Genomic DNA, 21,264 nt, shown 5'->3' with positions numbered 1-21,264 from the left:
GTGTTCCTGACCTTAGGGGGAAAGCTCTCAGTTTTTCCCCATTGAGAATGATATTCGCTGTAGGTTTTTCATAGATGGCTTTTATGATATTGAGGTATGTACCCTCTATGCCTATACTCTGAAGAGTTTTGATCAAGAAAGGATGCTGTACTTTGTCAAATGCTTTTTCTGCATCTATTGAGAGGATCATATGGTTCTTGTTCTTCTTTTATTAATGTATTGTATCACATTGATTGATTTGCAGATGTTGAACCAACCATGCAGCCCAGGGATAAATCCCACTTGGTCGTGGTGAATAATCCTTTTAATGTACTGTTGGATCCTATTGGCTAGTATTTTGGTGAGCATTTTTGCATCCACGTTGATCAAGGATATTGGTCTGTAATTCTGCTTTTTGATGGGGTCTTTGTCTGGTTTGGGGTTCAAGGTAATGCTGGCCTCATAAAATGAGTTTGGAAGTTTTCCTTCCATTTCTATTTTTTGGAACAGTTTCAGAAGAATACGTGTTAATTCTTCTTTAAATGTTTGGTAGAATTCCCCTGGGAAGCCATCTGGCCCTGGGCTTTTGTTTGTTGGGAGATTTTTGATGACTAGTTCAATTTCCTTAGTGGTTATAGGTCTGTTCAGGTTTTCTATTTCTTCCTGGTTCAGTTTTGGTAGTTGATACATCTCTAGGAATGCCTCCATTTCTTCCAGGTTATCTAATTTGCTGGCATAGTGTTGCTCATAATATGTTCTTATAATTGTTTTATTTCTTTGGTGTTGGTTGTGATCTCTCCTCTTTCATTCATGATTTTGTTGATCTGAGTCATTTCTCTTTTCTTTTTGATAAGTCTGTCCAGGGGTTTATCAATCTTGTTAATTCTTTCAAAGAACCAGTTCCTATTTTCATTGGTCTGTTCTACTGTTCTCTTGGTTTCTATTTCATTGATTTCTGCTCTGATCTTTATTATTTCTCTTCTCCTGCCGGGTTTAGGCTTTATTTGCTGTTCTTTCTCCAGCTCCTTTAGGTGTAGGGTTAGGTTGTGTATTTGAGATCTTTCTTGTTTCTTGGGAAAGGCTTGTATTGCTATATACTTTCCTCTTAGGATTGCCTTTGCTGCATCCCAAAGACTTTGAACAGTTGTGTTTTCATTTTCATTTGTTTCCATGAATTTTTTTAATTTTCTTTAATTTCCTGGTTGACCCATTCATTCTTTAGTAGGATGCTCTTTAGCCTCCATGTGTTTGAGTTCTTTCCGACTTTCCTCTTGTGACTGAGTTCTAGTTTCAAAGCATTGTGGTCTGAAAATAGGCAGGGCATGATCCCAATCTTTTGGCACCAGTTGAGACCTGATTTGTGACCCAGGATGTGATCTATTCTGGAGAATGTTCCATGGGCACTAGAGAAGAATGTGTATTCCATTGCTTTGGGATGGAATGTTCTGAATATGTCTGTGAAGTCCATTTGGTTCAGTGTGTCATTTAAAGTCTTTATTTCCTTGTTGATCTTTTGCTTAGATGATCTGTCCATTTCAGTGAGGGGGATGTTAAAGTCCCTCACTATTATTGTATTGTTGTTGATGTGTTTCTTGGCCATTAATTGCCTCATATTGGCTACTCCCATGTTAGGGGCATAGATATTTACAATTGCTAGATCTTCTTGTTAGATAGACCCTTTAAGTAGGTTATAGTGTCCTTCCTCATCTCTTATTACAGTCTTTGGTTTAAAATCTAATTTATCTGATATAAGGATTGCCACCCCAGCTCTCTTTTGGTGTCCATTAGCATGGTAAATGGTTTTCCACCCCTTCATTTTCAATCTGGGGCTGTCTTTGGGTCTAAAATGAGTCTCTTGCAGACAGCATATCGATGGGTCTTGTTTTTTTATCCAATCTGATAGCCTGTGTCTTTTGATTGGGGCATTTAGCCCATTTACATTCAGGGTAACTCTTGAAAGTTAGGGATTTAGTGCCACTGTATTACCTATAAGGAGACTGTTACTGTATATTGTCTGTGTTCCTTTCTGGTCTATGTTGCTTTTAGGCATTATCCCCAATGCCTACCATGATGCCTGGTCTTCCATAAAGACTTGTCAATGAAATTTGTGATGACAAGAAGCAATCTTCACATGCTGGGTGTGGCAGACAGGACCCTTCTGGTCTATCTCAGGTGGGAAGGGAGACATATTTAGCTCCATGATGGGCATCTTTGCTCTAAGGGATCACAGAGAGCAAGTCTTAATGAGAATGCTCTTAGATGTTCCAATTGCAGCATTACAGTATTTGCTTGAACACAAGAGTGGGCACATGTCTGCCCAAAAGTTTCCATAATGGACTCTTGCTCTGCCTGCAGTTGTTTCCGCCCAGATATCTATATGGCTCACTTCTTCACCTCCTTCAGGTCTTACTCAAATGGTGCCTGTAGCAGATACTGTCAGTGAGCCATCCATGTGTCCTGGCCATCTTCCAACTGCTGGATCTGTGTCTGTGCCTGGGGGCCCTCTCCACCTCCCCCAAAACAGCAGGACATCCACAGCCAAGGGAGCCACTCTCAAGCACTGACTATTGGCTATTTATCCCCAACTCCCTCAGCCATTGGGGACATAGAACAATCCTCAGTTTCCCAGAATTTCCCAGCAGGATTGAACTTCACTTGCCTCTCATGGGAGCTGATATAATAGTACACCCTTGATGGGCCACCTTCCCCTTCCCATGGTACCTCCCAAACAAACTACTTTCACTCAAATCTTTGATTCAGGGCCTGTTTCTGGGAGAACTCAAGCTAAGACGTTTACTTTTCCAGTAAGTTTCCCTCCACTCTCATCTCCCTATCTCCTCTCTGCTTTATGTGTTTCTGTGGCATGTACTTGACATTCTCCATATTTTACTTACTTATCTTGTTGACTGTCAGTGCCCCCCAACTAAAACGTAAGCTCCTTGTGGGCAGAGCCAAACTGTTGTCTGTCATGTACATTACTGTATTGTGTTTTTGCTAGTGTCCAGAAGAGCACCTGGCACATAGCAGTCTCTTACAATGATTTGTGGTTGAATTAATAGATCTGTAGCTGTAGAATAATCCACAAACCCCATGTGTTGGAATAGCATAGCTGCTCAGTAATTTCAGGTTACGCTTTGGTATGGTGGAAGGATACTTTAAAAATGACTTTTGGAAAACACTAGGCTCTCTGTATTTCAAAGGCTGTCCTTGTCCCCCTGGGTTGTACAGCTTTTAACTTCTATTAGATTTGCTTTCCTGGAGTGTGGGCAGGGGACAATCCTCATGTCCGGGGCCTGTGTGTCCCAGACCAGCACAAGGCTGTTTCGCATCAGTGCTTGTCCATGATTTCTGGAAGTCCTCCGGGCACTCTGCTGTGCTGTGCCAAGGAAAGCACTTAATTAAGACTTAGGTTCCTGCCTCCTCCCAGGCTGTGTTTCAGGTTTGGGGTGTGAGGCTGTAACTGCCACCTCTTAGAGCCAGCAGTGACCCCTTGGTCATCACCTGGCCTGGCCAGCACAGTTTGTGGGCAACACCTTTGGCCCAAGACCCTCTAAGAACTGGTGGAATGACTGTGTCTTTTTTTCTGTTTCTCTGGTAGGGGAAGGTCTTGGGAATATGCGGGAATGTTGGAAGTGGAAAGAGCTCCCTCATTGCAGCTCTCCTAGGACAGGTAAGCTGCGAAGATGGAGCACTGACATGACAGTCAAATGGTCCCCACCTGCCACGTCTGGGGCCCTTTGAGAACAGTGGACCCAGCAGCTGGGCTCGACAGCATTGGATGCTGTGCACACAGTTAATAGTGATTTCCAGGAGGTTAATGTGCTCAGTAGCTCCATGCCCCTTTTCCAGGTGGTGCTGAGCTTTACATACACCCTTAGGTTTACCTCCTAAGGACATGTGTTAAACAATGACTGTTTCCTTGAGACAAGTCATTAAGTACATGGTGTTTCCCATGACTTGGGCCATCCTGATTAAAAAGGCCAGCAAGGTGGCTTGGCAGGGAAGAACTGAGGAACCTATGACTCACCATGTCTCTAGATGTGTTTTTCCCCATGTCCATCTCCATATCTCCAGTGTCTTCCCAGACCACACTGGCTCAGTCAAAGCTTCTTTGATGGAGTGGCTGAATGCATGCATCAACTAAAACAATAATTTGCCCTCAACTTCTCTGCAGACCTTGTGGTAGGAAGAGGGAAGAGCCCAGGTTTTTTTGTCCTTTGCTACTTCTAGCTGTGTGACCCCAGCAAAATAGCCAAGCCATTTACTGTATTCACAGGGCTCTAAACTGATATTGTTTCTCATCCCAAATGAATGAATATTAAGTCCTCTTTCTCCCCACCCTGCTGTTCCTAAAGAGAAGTTTGGATGCCTGTAGTAGGGAAAGGAGGCACCTCTGAAAAAACAAGGACACTGGCTCAGAAGAGCCCACTAGACTAGAGTGACTTCTTTTGGCCTCAGTTAACTCATTTCTAGAAAGACTGATAACTCCTTCCCTGTCTGAAGGAGGTGGGGGCAGAATTAGGTGAGCTCCTGAGGTCCCTTATGCTCTAGGATTCTGTGTGTGTATCTCTGTCATAACCCTAGAGTCAGCAGGCATGTTACAGGTGACCCATCCCAATTCTTTACTTAATAACAGGAGTCTCTCCACAGCATGCCCTAAGAGCTGAGCCAACTCTGCTCACATATCTCCAGCAATGGGGAGTTCAGTTCCCTCTTTGGAGAGTTTTGATGTATATGGAAGTAAAGTTTACCTCTTTTTAACTTCTGCCCTTTGATCTGCTCCTTTGGAATCTCTCAGAGAAAATAGAATCTATCTCCCATGTGACAGTGGTGAGATTAGATGCCTCACCGTAGTCACTGGGATAGAGGCAGCAGGGTGACTGATGAGCGGGCTCCAGACTGCCTATGTTTACCACCTGTCTCAGCCTCATGCTCACTGTTTAACCTTGCATAAGTAACTGAGCCTCTCTCAACCTTGGTGTCTTCATCTGTAAAATGGGGGTTAGGAGGGTCATGGTGAGGATTCCACAAGATAATGTATATAATAGTTATAGGGTAATTCCCAGGGAGAGTCGTGGTGACTCGTCAGCATTTTGTATGTACTTAACCCTGTGCCGGGCATATACTTTATTCATTTAGCTATATTTATTACCATTATCGTCATTATCATTTTCTCTTCTCCAAGTCTAATGTTCTCTGTCCCTTGGACCATTCCTGAGGTGAAATGGCATCACATCCTTCGACCTTGGCTATCTTCCTTCCCTGTCCATGACATACTGCCGCTGCTACATCAGCCCTGAGCACCATGCCATCTCTCACAAATCCTGCCTCCTGAAAGCTTTGAACAGGGTATCATCACTAGTGTCCACTATTACCTGTTAGATGCCCACCATGTGGGATCATCTTAAGTGAACTTATGTACTCAGGGTCACACACTAGAGCCCATGCAAGTTTTTAATTGGACTGCTTGATGTGCCACATGAAACTGGATTTTCCACTCCTGTTGAAGAATGAGAAATTCTGGCTGCACCAAGCCTGAATCCTTGTACCAGGCCCTGAACCAAATGTACAGGCTGCTTCCTTGAGACAGGGCATACCAGGACCACCCTTCACAGCCATGCAGGCTATATCCTGCCCCTGGAGCCTGGCTGAGGAGGGTGGGATCCAGCTGGTGCACTTGGAGGAAAAGGGAACCTTTGTGATGGGTTCCCTCAGAGGGCATCTTGTTCTGGTTGTACGGAGGTGTCATGCAGCCTCTCCAGCCTATAGTAGAACTCACCGCTGCCTCTTTTGTGACATTCCTGCCTGGCCGCGTATAGATTTTTGACTTTGCGACCATCAGACTATATGGTTGTGCTTTGCAGTGTGGGTTAAGACATCTTCTTGACGCTCTTGCACCATCATAAATAATGTTCATGGAATAAGTGGGTGGCAAGGGCTTAGTGGGCCCCTGAAGAGAAGTTTGTGAGGTTTAGCTTCTGAAGGTATTCTGGTATTTTGCTCCAGATGCAGTTACAGCAAGGGATCGTGGCAGTCAATGGGACTGTGGCCTATGTTTCCCAGCAAGCATGGATCTTTCATGGAAATGTGAGAGAAAACATACTATTTGGAGAAAAGTATGATCATCAAAGGTAATATTAACTTTGAAACGATGAGGCACTTTGATATTTGATACCTTCTGCTATAGATGCTGATGTCATTTGTAATGCTTGCTCAGTGGGTTTCTTTAATGAATTCTGATTAAACATTCATCAGATCCAAATGGGTGTTGGTTTTTCTCTTCCTGACCCAAGAGTTCAGGAGAGGTGCTTTCTGCAGACCTGTGATCACACTCTGAGAAATGGATGAAATTGGCACTTCATTCCCAGTGCAGAGTAGCATATGTTCTGAGGTTTTCTGTAACAGTGCATATGTTGTCTGATTGGAGGAAGATATATCTGGGAATTTTGCTTTAGGCCAAGTAACCAAAACTGCTTGAAATCATGAGCAGCAGGTATGCAAATTAATCACCCCTGAAATTATTAACTGACATCACATCTATAAGGATATATTGCCATTAATATACCGAAAATGATCTAATGGAAGAAAAACAAATTTCAAGTCATAATTTTTGGATACAGTTTGGACCATTATTTTAAGCACTGGAAAGTAATAGCTTTCTATGATCCTTCCTGGATTTAGTATGCTGCCATGTACATTCTCTCATTAGAGTTCTATAAACACCTATTTAGGGAGATCCTGGCATCATATCCCCATTTTACAGATGAGGAGGCTGAAGCTCAGAAGGGGAGTTGACCTGCCCAAGGTCAAGGCTATTAAATGGCAGGGGTTGAGTCTTGAATACCAGGCCAACATCATTTGTTCTCACTGGAGCTTCCTGACATCTGGCTCCCCCTGAAGCCTCCCCAAGCTCCACGATGCTGAAGTAAAGACCAATGGAGTTGTTTTTTTTTTAAAATTTGGCTGTCAGCTCCCCAGTGATAGTCTTGACTGTCATATTTTATTGTCTGAACCCACAAACTGTCCTTGCTGGCTGACACTGGCCAGCATGTGGGTTCCCAGCAAGAGGTCTATTACTTCCCTTCCTCTTCCCTGGCCATGACATCCTATTGCCAGGAGGCCCAAGAGCGGCAGGAAGGTCTGATCAGTGCAGGACTCCTTGGCACCAGCTAAACTGCTCTGCTCAGCGTTTCCTGGCCTCCTCCCCACCCCACCTGGAATGGTTTTTCTTTCTGCGGTAGCCAGCTAGGAGGAAGGATTCCTATCTTTATCAGGCAGAATGTCAGGGCACATATTTACCAAATACCTGCAGTTTTCAGGCTCATGCAGGATGATGGGGGAAAGAAGCGTGGCTCAGATGTATCTTTGCCCCTGAGGTGTTACAAGTCTGGAAGGGGCAGTAAGAGATGTACAGAAATAACAGTGCACCAAGAAGGAATGTGCCAAGTGTCAGGAGGTCCTGTTGGATTATTCAGAGGCAGCAGAGATCATGAGAAGGAAGAGAATGTGGTGCTTGAATTGGGTCTGGTAGAGTAGATCAAGGCACCCTTTGTGTGTGGCATCTCTAGGGTGACCATCGTGGCTCTCACGCCACAGGAAGCAGGAGTGTAGGAGGAAAGTTAAGAAGGGGGGTGGGGATGGCAAAAGAATGAAGAGGTGCTGAGCAATCTGCATCTCATAGTTAAAGATTGACAAAGGTAATAATATTAATAGTAACCACCACTGATGGAGAATTTGCAGTGCTAATGGCTCTACACATGTGTTCTTATTTCCTTCTCAAAACCCAATGAGAGTTATTAGCCCAATTTATAGAGGGGAGGGTGAGGATCAGGGAGGTACATTCACTTGTCCAAGGTTACCCAGCTGGATTCAAACACAGATTGTTCTGATTCCAAAGCCCCTGGTCTTTTAAAAAAGTTTTTTTATTTGAGTGTATTTGACACACAATGTTACACTAGTTTCAGGTGTACAACATAGTGATTCAGTTTCTCTATATGTTATGCTGTGCTCACCCCAAGTGTAGCTACCATCAGTTACCATACAACTCTATTACAGTATCATTGACTAGATACCCTGTGTTGTACCTTTCATCCCCATGACTTACTCATTCTATAACTGGAAGCCTGTACCTCCCACCAACCCCCTTCACCCATTTTGCCCACTCCCTTCCCCCACCTGCAACCATCAATTTGTTCTCTGTATTTATGGGTCTGACTCTGGTTTTTGTTTGTTTGTTCATTTGTTTTTTTTAAATTGCATATATAAGTGAAACCATATGGTGTTTGTCTTTCTTAGTCTGCCTTATTTCATTTAGTATAATATCCTCTAGGCCCATCCGTGTTGTTGCAAATGGCATGATCTCATCCTTTTTTAAGGTCATGTAATATTCCATTACACACCATGCGCGTGCACACGCGCACACACACACATACACACTTATCACATTTTCCTTATCCATTCATCCATCAATGGACACTTAGGTTGCTTCCATATCTTGGCTATTGTAAATAATGCTGCAATAAACATAGGTGTGCGTATATCTTTTCCAATTAGTGTCTTTGTTTTCTATGGGTAAATACCCCATAGTGGAATCACTAGATCATATGGTATTTCTATTTTTTAATTTTTGAGGAAACTTTATACTATTTTTCTGAGTGGCTGCACCAATTTACATTCCCACCAACAGTGTATGAGGGTCCCTTTTTATGCATATCCTCTCCAACACTTGTTATTTCTTGCCTTTTTGATTTTAGCCATTCTGACAGGTGTAAGGTGATATCTCATTATGGTTTTGATTTTCCTGATGATTAATGATATTGAACATCTTTTTATATGTCTGTTGGCCATCTGTATGTCTTTTTTAGAAAAATATCTATTCAGGTCCTCTGCCTATTTTTTAATCAGTTTTTTTTTTTTTTTTTGGTATTGAGCTGTGTAAGTTCTTTATATATTTTGGATATTAGCCCTTTATTGGATGTGTCATTTGCAGATACCTTCTCCCATTCAGTAGGTTGCCTTTTTGTTTTGTTGATGGTTTCCTTTGCTGTGCAAAAGTTATTTATTTGTTTGTTTGTTTATTAGTGGGTCCAAATTCATGGCCCTGAGATCAAGACCTGAGCTGAGATCAAGAGTTGGATGCTTGACTGACTGAGCCACCTAGGTGCCCCCAAAAGTTTTTTATTTTGATGTAGTCCCAATAATTTATTTTTGCTTTTGTTTCTCTTGCCTTAGGAGACATATCTAAAAAAATGTTGCTACAGCCAATATCAGAGAAATTACTGCCTGTGTTCTCTTCTAGGATTTTTATGGCCTTAGTTCTCACATTTAGGTCTAATCCATTTGGAGTTTATTTTTGTGTATGGTATTATAAATTGACCCAGTTTCATTCTTCTGCACACAGCTGTCCGGTTTTCTCAGTACCATTTTTTTAAAAAAGATTTTATTTATTTATTTGAGAGAGTGAGTGAGAGAGAGAGAGGGAGAGAGAGAGCATGAGTGGGCTGAGGAGCAGAGGGAGAAGCAGACTCCCAGCTGGCAGGGAGCCCGATGCGGGGTCAATCCCAGGATCCTGGGATCATGACCTGAGCCGAAAGCATACGCTTAACCAACAGCCACCCAGGCACCCCTCAGCACTGTTTATTGAAGAGATTGTCTTTTCCCATTGTATATTTTTGCCTCCTTTGTCATAGATTAAGTGACCATTTAAGTATGGGTTTATTTCTGAGCTCTCCATTTTGTTCCTTTGATCTATGTGTCTATTTTTGTGCCAATACCATACTGTTTTGATTACTATAACTTTGTAGTATATCTTAAAATCTGGACTTGTGATACCTCCAGCTTTTTTTTCTTTCTCAAGGTTGCTTTGGCTACTTGGCATCTTTTGTATACAAAGATACAAATTTTAGTATCATTTGTTCTAGTTCTGTGAAAAATGCTATTGGCATTTTGATAGGGATTGCATTGAATCTATAGATTGCTTTGGATAATGTGGACATTTTTAATTCTTCCAATTTATGAGCACTGTATATCTTTCCATTTATTTGTGTCATCTTCAGTTTCTTTCATCAGTGTTTTATAGTTTTCAGAGTACAGAACTTTCATCTCCTTGGTTAAGTTTATTCTTAGGTATTTTATTATTTTCTTTGGTGCCATTGTAAATAGAACTGTTTTCTTAATTTCTCTTTCTGCTACTTCGTTATGAGCGTATAGAAATGTTACCAATTTCTGGGTATTAATTTTGTATCCTGCAACTTCACAGAACTCATTTGTTACTTCTAGTAGTTTTTTGGCAGGGTTTTTAAGATTTTCTATGTGTAGTATCATGTCATCTACAAATAATGACAGTTTAACTTCTTCTCTGCCAATATGAATACCTCATTTATTTTCTTGTCTGATTGCTGTGTCTAGAACTTCCAGTATTATGTCAGATAAAAGTGGCAAAAGTGGATATCCTTGTCTCATTCCTGATCTTAGAGGAAAATCTCTGTTTTTCACCATTGAGTATGATATTAGGTGTGGATTTTTCATATGGCCTTTATTATGTTGAGGTATATTCCCTCTAAACCTAGTTTGTTGGGACTTTTTTTTTTATTTGAACAGTGTTGAATTTTGTCAAATGCTTTTTCTGCATCTAATGAAATGATCATATGATTTTTAGCCTTCATTTTGTTGATGTGATGTACCATGTTGATTGATTTGCAAATATTGAACCATCCTTGCATCCCCAGAATAAATCCCACTTGATCATGGTGAATGATCCTTTTAATGTATTGTTAAATGGGGTTTGCTAATATTCTGAGGATTTGGGCATCTATATTCATCAGGGATATTGGCCTATAGTTTTCTTTTCTTTTATAGTGTCTTTGTCTGGTTTTGATATCAGGGTACTGCTGGCTTCATAGAATGTATTTGGAAGCTTTCCTTCCTCTTCTATTTTTTAGGATAGTTTGAGGAGAATAGGTATTAACTCTTCTTAAATGTTTGGTAGAATTCACCTGTGAATCTATCTGGTCCTGGACTTTTATTTTTCAGTAGGTGGTCATTATTATTATTATTATCATTATTACTGATTTAATTTTGTTACTAGTAATTGGTCTGTCAAAATTTTCTTTTTCTCCTTGATTCAGTTTTGAAGATTGTATGTTTCTAGAAAAGTATCCATTTCTTCTAGGTTACCCAGTTTGTTGTCATATAATTTTTATAGTATTCTCTTACAATCTTTTGTATTTCTGTGGTGTCAGTTGTTACTTCATTTCATTTCTGATTTTATTTTTTTGGGTCCTTTCTTTTTCTTGGCGAATCTGGCTAAGTGTTTATCAATTTTATTTATCTTTTCAAAGAATCAACTCTTGGTTTCATTAATTTTTTTTCTGATTTGTTTTCATCTCTATGTCATTTATTTCTGTTCTGATTTTTATTATCTTTTCCTTCTACTCCTCTTGGGCTTTGTTTTTCTTTTTCTAGTTACTTTAAGTGTAAGGTTAGATTGTTTATTTCAGCTTTTTCTTGTTTCTTAGGTAGGCCTGTATCACTATGTTTCCCTGTTAGAACTACTTTTGTTGTGTCCCAAAGATGCTGAACCATGTATCTGTCTCCATATATTTTTTTATTTCTTCTTTGATTGCTTCATTGACCCATTGGTTGTTAAGTATCATGTTGTTTAGACTCCATGTGTTTGTGTTTTTCCCAGTTTTTTTTCTTGTGATTGATTTCTAGTTTTATTACTGTTGTGATTAGAAAAGATTTGTGCTATGATTTCAGTCTTTTTAAATTATTAAGGATTGTTCTGTGGCCTAATATGCAATGTATTCTGAGAATGGTTCACGTGTGCTTGAAAATAATGTATTTTCTTATTTTTGGATGGGATGTCCTTTATATATCTCTTATGTCCATCCGGTCAAATGCATCATTCAAAGACACTTTTCTTATTGATTTTCTGCCTAGATGATCTATCCATTGATGTACATGGGGTGTTAAAGTCTTTTACTATTATTGTAATACCATCACCTTCTCTCTTTATATTCATTAATATTTGCTTTATGTATTTAGGTGCTCCAATGTTGGATGCATAGACATTTACAATTGTTATATCCTCTAGTTGGATTGATCCCTTTATCATTATGTAATACCCTTCTTTGTCTCTTGTTACAGTCTTTGCTTTTAAGTCTATTTTGTCTAATGTAAATATTGCTACCTTGCCAAAGCCCTCAGTCTTAACCACCATATATATACCACTCCTAAATTTGGTGTATAGGCATGATGCTCAGGGCTCTGTCCAACTTCTGTTCCAGGACGTTAAGTTCTGCCAGGGGTCAGCATGCCACCTGAAGGGCAGCTACCCATGATCTGCCTGCTCACTCTCTTGTTGGTGCCTTTTATTGGAAGAGTGTGTCCTGCAAAGTCTGAGTTGTGAGGCTTGCCCACTGTCATGCATTGAGAAGAGAGGACCCCAATGATGCTGATGATGCTGCTGATATCAACCAGCTAATCAATCAATCAATTAATCAGTCAACTAATTAACCCTTGTGGAGGCAGGCAGCCTGTCAAGTGGGACAGAAACCTAGGGCCCAGTGGTGGGAACCAGCTGCTCCTTGCATAGGGCATGAGCTTGAACTGACACCAGGAACATCAGGGAATTCAGAGCAGGAACTAGTCCCTGAAGCAGTGACATGGTGTACTGTGGTGCCCTGGGAAACAGTCTATCTACAATGTGGGCCATCTGAGCGGGAATGAGGCACAGAGAAAACCCAGGGAGGAGGGTATGAAACTCTCCCATATCTTGAGGCCTGAGCATTTTCCAGTTCCTACCCACTAACTTATTGACTTTCCTGGATCCCTTGCTGTCCGAAGTTCCCAGGGAGTGAGACTGGGGTCATGCCTGGTAGGTCATGGGTCTCCCAGCTTTGCTGTCCTTTGTAGGATGAGGTGCTGATCCCAGGAGCATGGCTGCTGAGAGTAGGTTAGAGCTTTGCCCATTAGACTCCCTACAGACTGGCCCAATGCTAGACAGTGGGCATGCTGAGGGACAAAACAAAGAAGCTAGGAGGTCCAAGGCACTGAGATCCTATTCCTGCTTGGCCTCTGTTCTTCAGGCAGTATCCTCTGTGCCCAGCGTACTCAGGTGTCTCAGGGGGAGAAAGCCCTGCTCTTTCCAACCTGGTAGGAGTGACTGGTGGATTGAGGAGTATCCTGGAGCAGATGTCAGGTCATCATTAGTAATCATCCCAGCACCTTGCTGTTAACCCTCCATACACACACATTTCTTCCATTCACGGTCTTGCATCCTCTGGGAAGCCTCCTACATTGATCTCAGCTCACACTGGTCATTCCCTTCTCTGACTTCCAAGAGCAATGCTAGCAGTTGGTGCCCCCAGTTTTGCCTTCAGAAGTTTCATGTCATTGAATCATCTTCCCCTCAGGGCAGGAAGCCTGTGAGGGAAGGAGCCATCCCTGAGTCAACTCTGCATCAGGTGTGTGGGGAATGCCTAGGGGTCAAGGGGAGGCTTTGGACATCAAAGATGAAGCAACTGGCCAACTGCTTGCCTTAGCCCAGTGATACCGGCAATGGGGTCTTTTGTTACCATGCTTACTTCTGTCGTTTGTGTCCACAGGTATCAGCACACGGTTCGAGTCTGTGCCCTTCAGGAGGACCTGAGCAGCCTTCCTTATGGAGACCTGACTGAGGTTAGCAGAGCTAGGAGCTCAGTTGCACTGCAGCAGCATGGCAGCCTGGCTGTCCAGGTTGAAAGTGTTGAGGCTGGCAGGCCCTGGTTCCATTCACATTTGGATGCCCTGGAAGACAGAAAGGTCCTGGGAAGTATGGGAAAAGCCAAGTTCTACCATCCTGAATTCTCCATCTGGGTTTATTCTGGGGGAATATTACAACAGATGTGGTACCAACTCTACCTGTGTTGGGTTCAGTGTGGTCACTTCTGGAGCCATTCCCAATCTGCCTGTTAACTTAGAGAAGGTTTCTGGTGGAAGCTGCTTCCATATCTTATGGACTGGCTCTATCCTCCAAACAGAGAGGTCCAAGGATGCTGCATTGTGGCTGGAGTCTCAAGGGCCCCTTCTTGGCTCGTTTACTCTGCCCTCCAAACATTGCTTCCAGCTGCTTGTCCAAAAAGCTGCCTGGGCACAGGGTTGAGCCTGCCAACTCAGGTGACCCAAGGTAGGGGGTCACCATGCCATCTTCCTGTTTCCCCATCCCAGTGTGTCCTCTGCTTAGTCTTCGACTTTGCCCAAAAGCAAAAGAGAGTCTTGAAGAAAGACGAGTTTGGAATACATTGCCTTTCTCTGCTAGGGCCCTCAATGTGCCTATGTCAAGGAAATGGACACCACAGCCATCCTGGCCTGGCATTCATCTTGCTGCAGCCCTGGCCCACCTCCCCAGGGTTTGCTTCTACTCATCTCTACCTGCCTAAGTGTGCACTTGCCTTCCAGCCTCTAGACCTCTGTTCCTGCTATTGTTACCACGTTTCAAGTTCCAACCACAAATCCACCCCCTTGAGGGAGACTTTCCTGAATCCCACAGTCTGCAGTAATTTGCCCCAGAATACATATCTTATGCTTCTCAGTTGGCAATTGTTAAATTCTGCTTTGTACTATTATTATGTGCATGACCATGCCTCCACTTTCTGCTGATATGTGAACTCCCAGTAGATAGGGGACTTTTTTTGTCCAGCTTCATGTGTCCTTCCCCTGTGCTCAGCCCAATGCCTGGCTGAACATAATGGGGGCTCACTTTGGGGTCAGTTGGACAGAATAACCTAAAGGAGGTTATCTAGCTTTTCATCCTTTCTTACAAATACTTACTGAGCACCTGCTCTGGGTCAGGTGTGATGCCAGACCTTAGGGATATAGTGATAAACAAAGTAGACATGCCTTCTGTCTTTGTAGAGCTTAGAGATTCTAGGGGAGGTGGGGAGTTGGTCCACAAGCAAGCAAATTGAGAGCCTCCTTATCCATTTTCTCCCAGGCTCTGCTCCCTCCTGTTTACTTGTCCACTCTCCCAGAGCTTTCTGCTCAACAATTCCCTTTGCTGTTAGTGGTCAAGACATAGCCCGTCTCTATGGGCTATGCACTGGAAGGACAGGTCCCCCTCACTCAACATTGGAGTTTTTCTCTAGTTGCCACTGCCCACCAGGTTTCCTACAGAAGTGAGTCTTCCACTTCCCAGGGCATCTAGTGCAGTCAGGGGGTCCCTGTGAAGGGTGGAGGATCTGGAATGTAGTAATCATCAGTCTGCAGAAGAGTCTTGAGAAGATTCAAGAAGCTCTAGTTCCCTTGAAGACTGCAGGGTGGGAATGGGGCCCAGAGATGGACAGTAACATTGCTCCTGTCTACAGATTGGGGAGCGGGGCCTCAACCTCTCTGGGGGGCAGCGGCAGAGGATCAGTCTGGCCCGTGCTGTCTACTCAAACCATGAAATCTACCTGCTGGACGACCCCCTGTCAGCAGTGGATGCCCACGTGGGGAAGCATGTTTTTGAAGAGTGCATTAAGAAGACGCTCAGGGGGAAGACAATCGTCCTGGTGACCCATCAGCTGCAGGTGACTGGGACTGGCAGGATTCATGAGGTCACAGGATGGGTGTGGCACCTAATGCTCACAGAGTCTCCTCTTCTGCCTAAACCTGTCCCATCCAAGGCTGGCGTCACCTGGACAGGGTCGGGGATGGAGAGAGCAAGGTGTGTAGGTTACATTCATGATTTTCCCCAGTCATCCCAGCTTGCACATAGCCCTGCCTACTGTTCTCTGGGCATAGCCTCTATTGGTTCTAAATTTGGGTTCAGTGGGGCCAAGTCTTTTTTCCACCAGAGGATAGACTCTCCAGAAGCAAATGACCCGTATCTATGGGGTAGATATGGGCCACTTCCTCCAGCTCTGGACCACTGACTGTGGGGAGGTGGGAAGCCAGGAGCAAACAATTCAGGCCCCACCCTTCCTCCAGCAAGGGCTAGGTGGGCCTGAGGACAGGAGAGCCTGGGAGGGGGATAAGAGGCTCTGATGCCCTTGGCTAGAGACCAGGGCTTTTGGGCTAAGGCAAGACTCTTCCTTTCTCAGAGCCACCATCTTAGGCTTAGGAACATGAATCTTGCTGAGGAGTTACTAAGCTTGCCCTGAATGCGCTTGAGAATTGGGCAGGGTGGGGAGAGTTCTCGCAGTGTCAGCCTCATCAAGGGTTCTGAATGCCTGGTAGAATACAAGACTCCCCTCTACCCTGAGACAAACCAGATTTCCCCCTGCCTCCATCTCCCCTCTCTACGGTGAGCCCCTATAGGTGTGGGGTATGTGTGTGTGTATATGTGTGTGTATATACATGTGTGCATCTCCTGCTGGAGGAGAGATCCCATGGGACTGACCTGCATTGAGAGGACTGTTGGAGCAGAAGTCCTATCTTCTCTCCTCTCCTGCTGCCTGTGGGGAAAATATTCAACAGGGGCCTGGTCTGAGAGTAAGAGGCAGACCTCATGGTCTTTGCAAGGGTAAGTCAACCTAGGGGAGGGGGAGGCAGATGAGATCACCATGGCTACAGGGTGCTCTAACCAGCATTTCTAGGATCTTCTATCAGTGGCCAGAAGGGCCAGCTTGAAGAGGGGGAAGTTTCTTAAAGACCCAGGAAAACCATTCCTTCCCATTGCTGTAGTTTTGCCCCCAGCTTGTATCTCTTTGCTGGAGACTGGAGTTCTCAGAAAGTTCCAAGCATCTGAATTTTGGGTTCCCTCCGAGTGGGCTCGGTCACCTCCAGGAAGCATCCAGTGTGGTGCCGACAAGTTACTCTCCTGGCCAGGCATCAGAGTGGAAGAGAAGGTTGGATTTCTTCTGGACCTCCATGAGGTCAGTGGGAAGGGGCTCTTGCCCAGCCAGGGTGCTAAATGTTGTAACCACAGCTCTGCACCGTGAGGGTCCAAGCCCTGGAGACCCCCTGCAGTGGGGAGGGCTGTCCTCCTGAGGGGTCCTGGGGATCTGGAGGGAGACTTCTGGCCCCTGACAACTGTGGGTCATAGTTGTCTTTGCAGGAATCTTCACTGAGGGGAATCGTCTCCTCAGCCCTGGTCCAGTCTTTGAACCTTGATGACTAGAAGCATGACCTCAGGCAAGAACTATCTTTTCCCCAGGCCTAAGTCTCTTCAAAGAGTCTACCTTTCACCAAGGTCATTTTCTCTTTCTTTGAGTGTTTAAAAATGCAAGCAGCCACCAGATGGCACTGGAGTTTCAGTCCAGCTGTCCATTGTTGGGGAGGAGGGGGCTCCGAGCCCCTGAACGGAAGCCCCAGGGCTTTTCCAGAATAGTGTTCCACTGCTTTTACTCTCCGGCCCACAGCCAATCCGGATGCTTCCAGTGCTTGGGCTGGGCGATTGCTCTTCTTTTCCATGAGGAAACAAATGAAATGAGGCCTGCGGTCACTACTGAAAACCAGCCCAGGGTCAGATTTTGAGAGTTTGCAGAACAAAGCTGCTCAAATCACGCCAGATCTCACTGGCATGAACTGGGGGGCTCACTAGCCAGAGGGCCTTCACCAGGAACTTCTGGGGCTAGAATGTGGGCCCCCAGAGAGGAAGAAAAGGCTGTGAGGCTGCCACATACCCCACACTGGTGCCTCAGTTTCCCTATCTGGAGAATGGGCTGATAACAAAGCTGCCACTTCCTTTACTGGCTTGTGGGAGATTGAGACATAAGAGCCAAACTTTGAAGATGAGGCTTTGAAAAGCTAGAAGATGCTATATAAAGGAGAGAGGTTATTTTCAGAAAAAAGTTTCTCTCAGAAAGTGTCTCAACTGGACATTAAAAGCTAGGCTGTTGCTGCTTAGCTATCTGGGAAAGTGGACAAGGAGCTGAGTCATTAGTCCAAGGGAGGCAGAAAGGCTGGAGCTGCTCAAGCTGTCAAAACTGTTGTCATCTGGTCTTTTGGGCACCACCCTCATTCCCCCAACACCCCATCGGGAGTGCAGTGACCAAATGTAGCTGCTTCTCTCAAGCTTTGAATCAGTGGACCCCGAATTTAGGGGAAGACCTCTGGCCTGTATTGCAAAGGCTTCGTTAGGCTGACCCATCTTAAATCTCACAGCATTTTGCTCCTCTAGGAGGGGCTTCCTGCTCTTAGATGGGTTGATCCTATGGAGAGAAATCTATCTGGTTTCAAGTAAGAGGAAAGCCCTATTAGCAGAACTCTTTGATCTCAGGAGTGATATGTAAATGAAGGGAACTCAAATTAGAAAAACAGAAGTGCTTTGGGCAAAATGTGGCTATATTTTTATCATACAGATAAAGCTGGTGTAAACTCCTCAGGTAAACTCCTGGTGTGGTGGGGGGTGGTCAGGGGAGGAGTAGGGCCTGGTGGCCGGAGACTGCTCCATGTTCTGCTTCTCCTGGGCTAGATGAGGATGATGAGGTGGGCTTGTAACGTTATACCAAAGGAAGGTCATTGCTGAGGTCTCCACCAGATCTTGTCTTGCAGTAACTTGTCAGTTTCATATTCCAAATCCCAACTGCCCCCTGATCAGATTTCTTAGCAGGGCAGCTCATTTTGGGAACAGTGTTTCAAGTGACAACCAGAAGCCCCCTTTGTACTCAAGACACCAGTAGGCACTAGATCAGTGCTTCTCAACTGGTGGCCATTTTGCCCTTTAGAGGGCTTTTGTCAATAGCTGGGGACATTTTTGCTTATCACAACTGGGGTCAGGGGGTGCTACTGGCAACTAGGGGGTAGAGGGAAGGAGGAGGCTGCTAAATATCCTACAATGCACAAGACAGCTCCTGTCCCCGCCCCAACAACAAAGAATGATCTGGCCCTCAGTGCCAACAGTGCCAAGGTTGAGAACCTCTGTACTGGAGGAGATTGGGATGCCACTGGAAGGTAGTTTGGCATGGCACTCTTCTCTTACTAGGCAGAGGTTCGCTGTAGATCATTTTAATATCTTTGCAGTTCTTGGAGTCTTGTGATGAAGTCATTTTGTTAGAAGATGGAGAGATTTGTGAAAAGGGAACCCACAAGGAGTTAATGGAGGAGAGAGGGTGCTATGCAAAACTGATTCACAATCTCCGAGGGTTGCAATTCAAGGTAATTCTTTACACCTGGGTGTAAGAGATGGGGTCCTTCCCTCTCAATCTCTAGCCTGGAAGAAGTCCTGTCCTGTAACTTTCAGAAGGACTGTCATTTTGTCTCCAGGATCCTGAACACATTTACAATGCAGCAATGGTGGAAGCCCTTAAGGAGAGCCCCGCTGAGAGAGATGAAGATGCTGGTACAGTCGAGTTCGAACCACTCCTCTCTTATTGCCCGTGGCTCATGAGCGGACACAGATCTCTCTTTATTTCTCACCCTAGCTCTGGCTCCAGGAGATGGGAAAGATGAAGGAAAAGAACCTGAAACGGACTCAGAATTTATAGACATAACAGGTATTTGCTATTCGTTCCCTCAGTTATATAGTCTTAAATATTTGTTGAGCATTCTGGATAGAGAAATGTAGGCACATTGTAAGTCCTTTGGGGGCAGCTAGAATTAATACAGCTTACTGTCATGTGAGCCTTGGGGTTCAACTGCCTGAGTCCAAACTCTGGCTGAACTACTTACTAGTTTTATGAGTTGGCACAAGATACTTGTCCACTCTGAACCTTAGTTTCTTAATCCATAAAATGGGGAGATAATAACCAACCTCATAAATTCTTGCAAAGATTACATGAGAAACTGCACATAAAATGATTAGTCCAGTGTCTGATGTATAGTAATTCTCAACAGTTGTTATTATTGTTATTAGTTAGAGAGGTCAAAGCAGTGCACAAAGATTGGTTAGAAGCAAAAGCACACACAAGAGAGATGTGTCACACTCTTTATGGGGAGCGTTGAGAAAGGAATGTGCAGCACTGAAGAGACTGGGTGGGGACTAACGATTCTGCTATGTGCTGGGCACCACACTCGCCTGCATAGACAAAAATATGAGATCTCAGGACCTCATGGTCGGGTGGGCAACACACTCAAGGGGACAATCCTGGGAAACTGGGATAAGGGTAATGGGAAGTTGGAGTCGGCATTAACAAGTCAGGGAGGGCCTCACAGAGGTGGCAACCTTGGGACTAGTCCTTCGAGGATATGTAGACATTTTCTGGGGGCACTGTGGTGAGAAGGTGGGGAAGGGGGAGGATTTTGAGGCTGAGGGCAGGAAGGAATTCCAGGAAGGCAGAGAGAAGAGATGTGGGAGATAAGATAAGCCTGGTGTGGGTCAGCCTCGTCAAGCTCCCTCTTCTCCTCCCCGCACACTGTTCCCTTCCACCCCGATATCTGTTCAACACTTGTTGAGCACCTACTCTATGCCCTTCCGTGGGGCTGGGCACGGAGAGGGCAGGGATCCAGATCCACTGTCTCTTTCCTCAAAGTGCCATTGGTGGCTTTCCAAGTTAGAGCTCTATTCCTCAATAATGTGTAGCTGAAAAAAAAAAAAAAAAACCTCAGTGTATTTCATCAAATTTAAGATAGCATCCATTTTAAGATCACCATCGTTTTATGTACCACTTAGAAAGAAAAATCTCTGCCAATTAGATGATATGGCATACTACCGAATGGAAGGCACATCCTGATTTCAGAGATGTTGAAATGTGAGAAAAAAAAAATGTGAGTCTTTGAATCGATGAAATTTGGCACCATTAATGGTGCTTGTGACAAATGCATGCACGTTTGGAAAGACAACATATTTTTATCGCTCTGGAGGCGGCCAAGGCTGAAGTGAGGTATCCACCATCTCTTCCATGCCTTCCCAGGAAAGCTCCAGGCTGCCTAGGATGTGAGGTCTTGTGGAGAAAGTAAACCCTGCTCCTCTTTTTCTCCTCACCCCACTTCTCTGGAGGGGATACTGAGCGTGTGAAATCACCTGCTCTGAAAGCTATAGGAAGGGAGCCAGTTAAAGGCAGCTGTGCCCACCACACCTTGCATCAGGGCATTTTCTAGAGCACAGCAAGCTGAAGAGCATCATCAGTGCTCCTGGCTGGGCTGGTGGGCTACAGTGGGATTTGACTAGTTCCCTTTGTGCTCCATGATGCCTTTCATTAGGCTCCGGCGACCCACTGAGGCATCTCCCTCATCTTGCAGGCCCAGAGAGAGACACAATGAGAGGAAGTCAGGCTGAGCACTTTCAAAGAAGCACAAAGGTTCCCAGGCAGAGGATATAATCGTAGCTCTATTCATGGCACCTTTGAGGTGTGACGGTTATTCCTCTTGGAGCAAGGTGCAGAGAGCCCACGCACGCGCAGGGGGACCCCTGGGTCTAGCTCTATTTATCTCTGTTTATAA

At 44.4% G+C, this 21,264-nt stretch overlaps 1 protein-coding gene across 1 annotated transcript in view; it reads left to right on the top strand.

Annotated features, from left to right (window-relative positions):
- ABCC12 (ATP binding cassette subfamily C member 12) overlaps positions 1-21,264 on the top strand; it is a 70,691-nt gene that overhangs the window by 24,297 nt on the left and 25,130 nt on the right. Inside the window, exons 8-14 of the mRNA XM_044922053.1 lie at positions 3,578-3,649; positions 5,986-6,110; positions 13,590-13,662; positions 15,327-15,530; positions 18,907-19,041; positions 19,150-19,231; positions 19,305-19,379. Coding sequence (XP_044777988.1) covers positions 3,578-3,649; positions 5,986-6,110; positions 13,590-13,662; positions 15,327-15,530; positions 18,907-19,041; positions 19,150-19,231; positions 19,305-19,379 — 766 coding nt within the window. The remainder of the gene's footprint in view (positions 1-3,577; positions 3,650-5,985; positions 6,111-13,589; positions 13,663-15,326; positions 15,531-18,906; positions 19,042-19,149; positions 19,232-19,304; positions 19,380-21,264) is intronic.

This window comes from Neomonachus schauinslandi, chromosome 16 (assembly GCF_002201575.2).
Source record: "Neomonachus schauinslandi chromosome 16, ASM220157v2, whole genome shotgun sequence".
NCBI classification, from domain to species: domain Eukaryota; kingdom Metazoa; phylum Chordata; class Mammalia; order Carnivora; family Phocidae; genus Neomonachus; species Neomonachus schauinslandi.
This window is presented reverse-complemented; position numbering and strand designations above follow the sequence as displayed.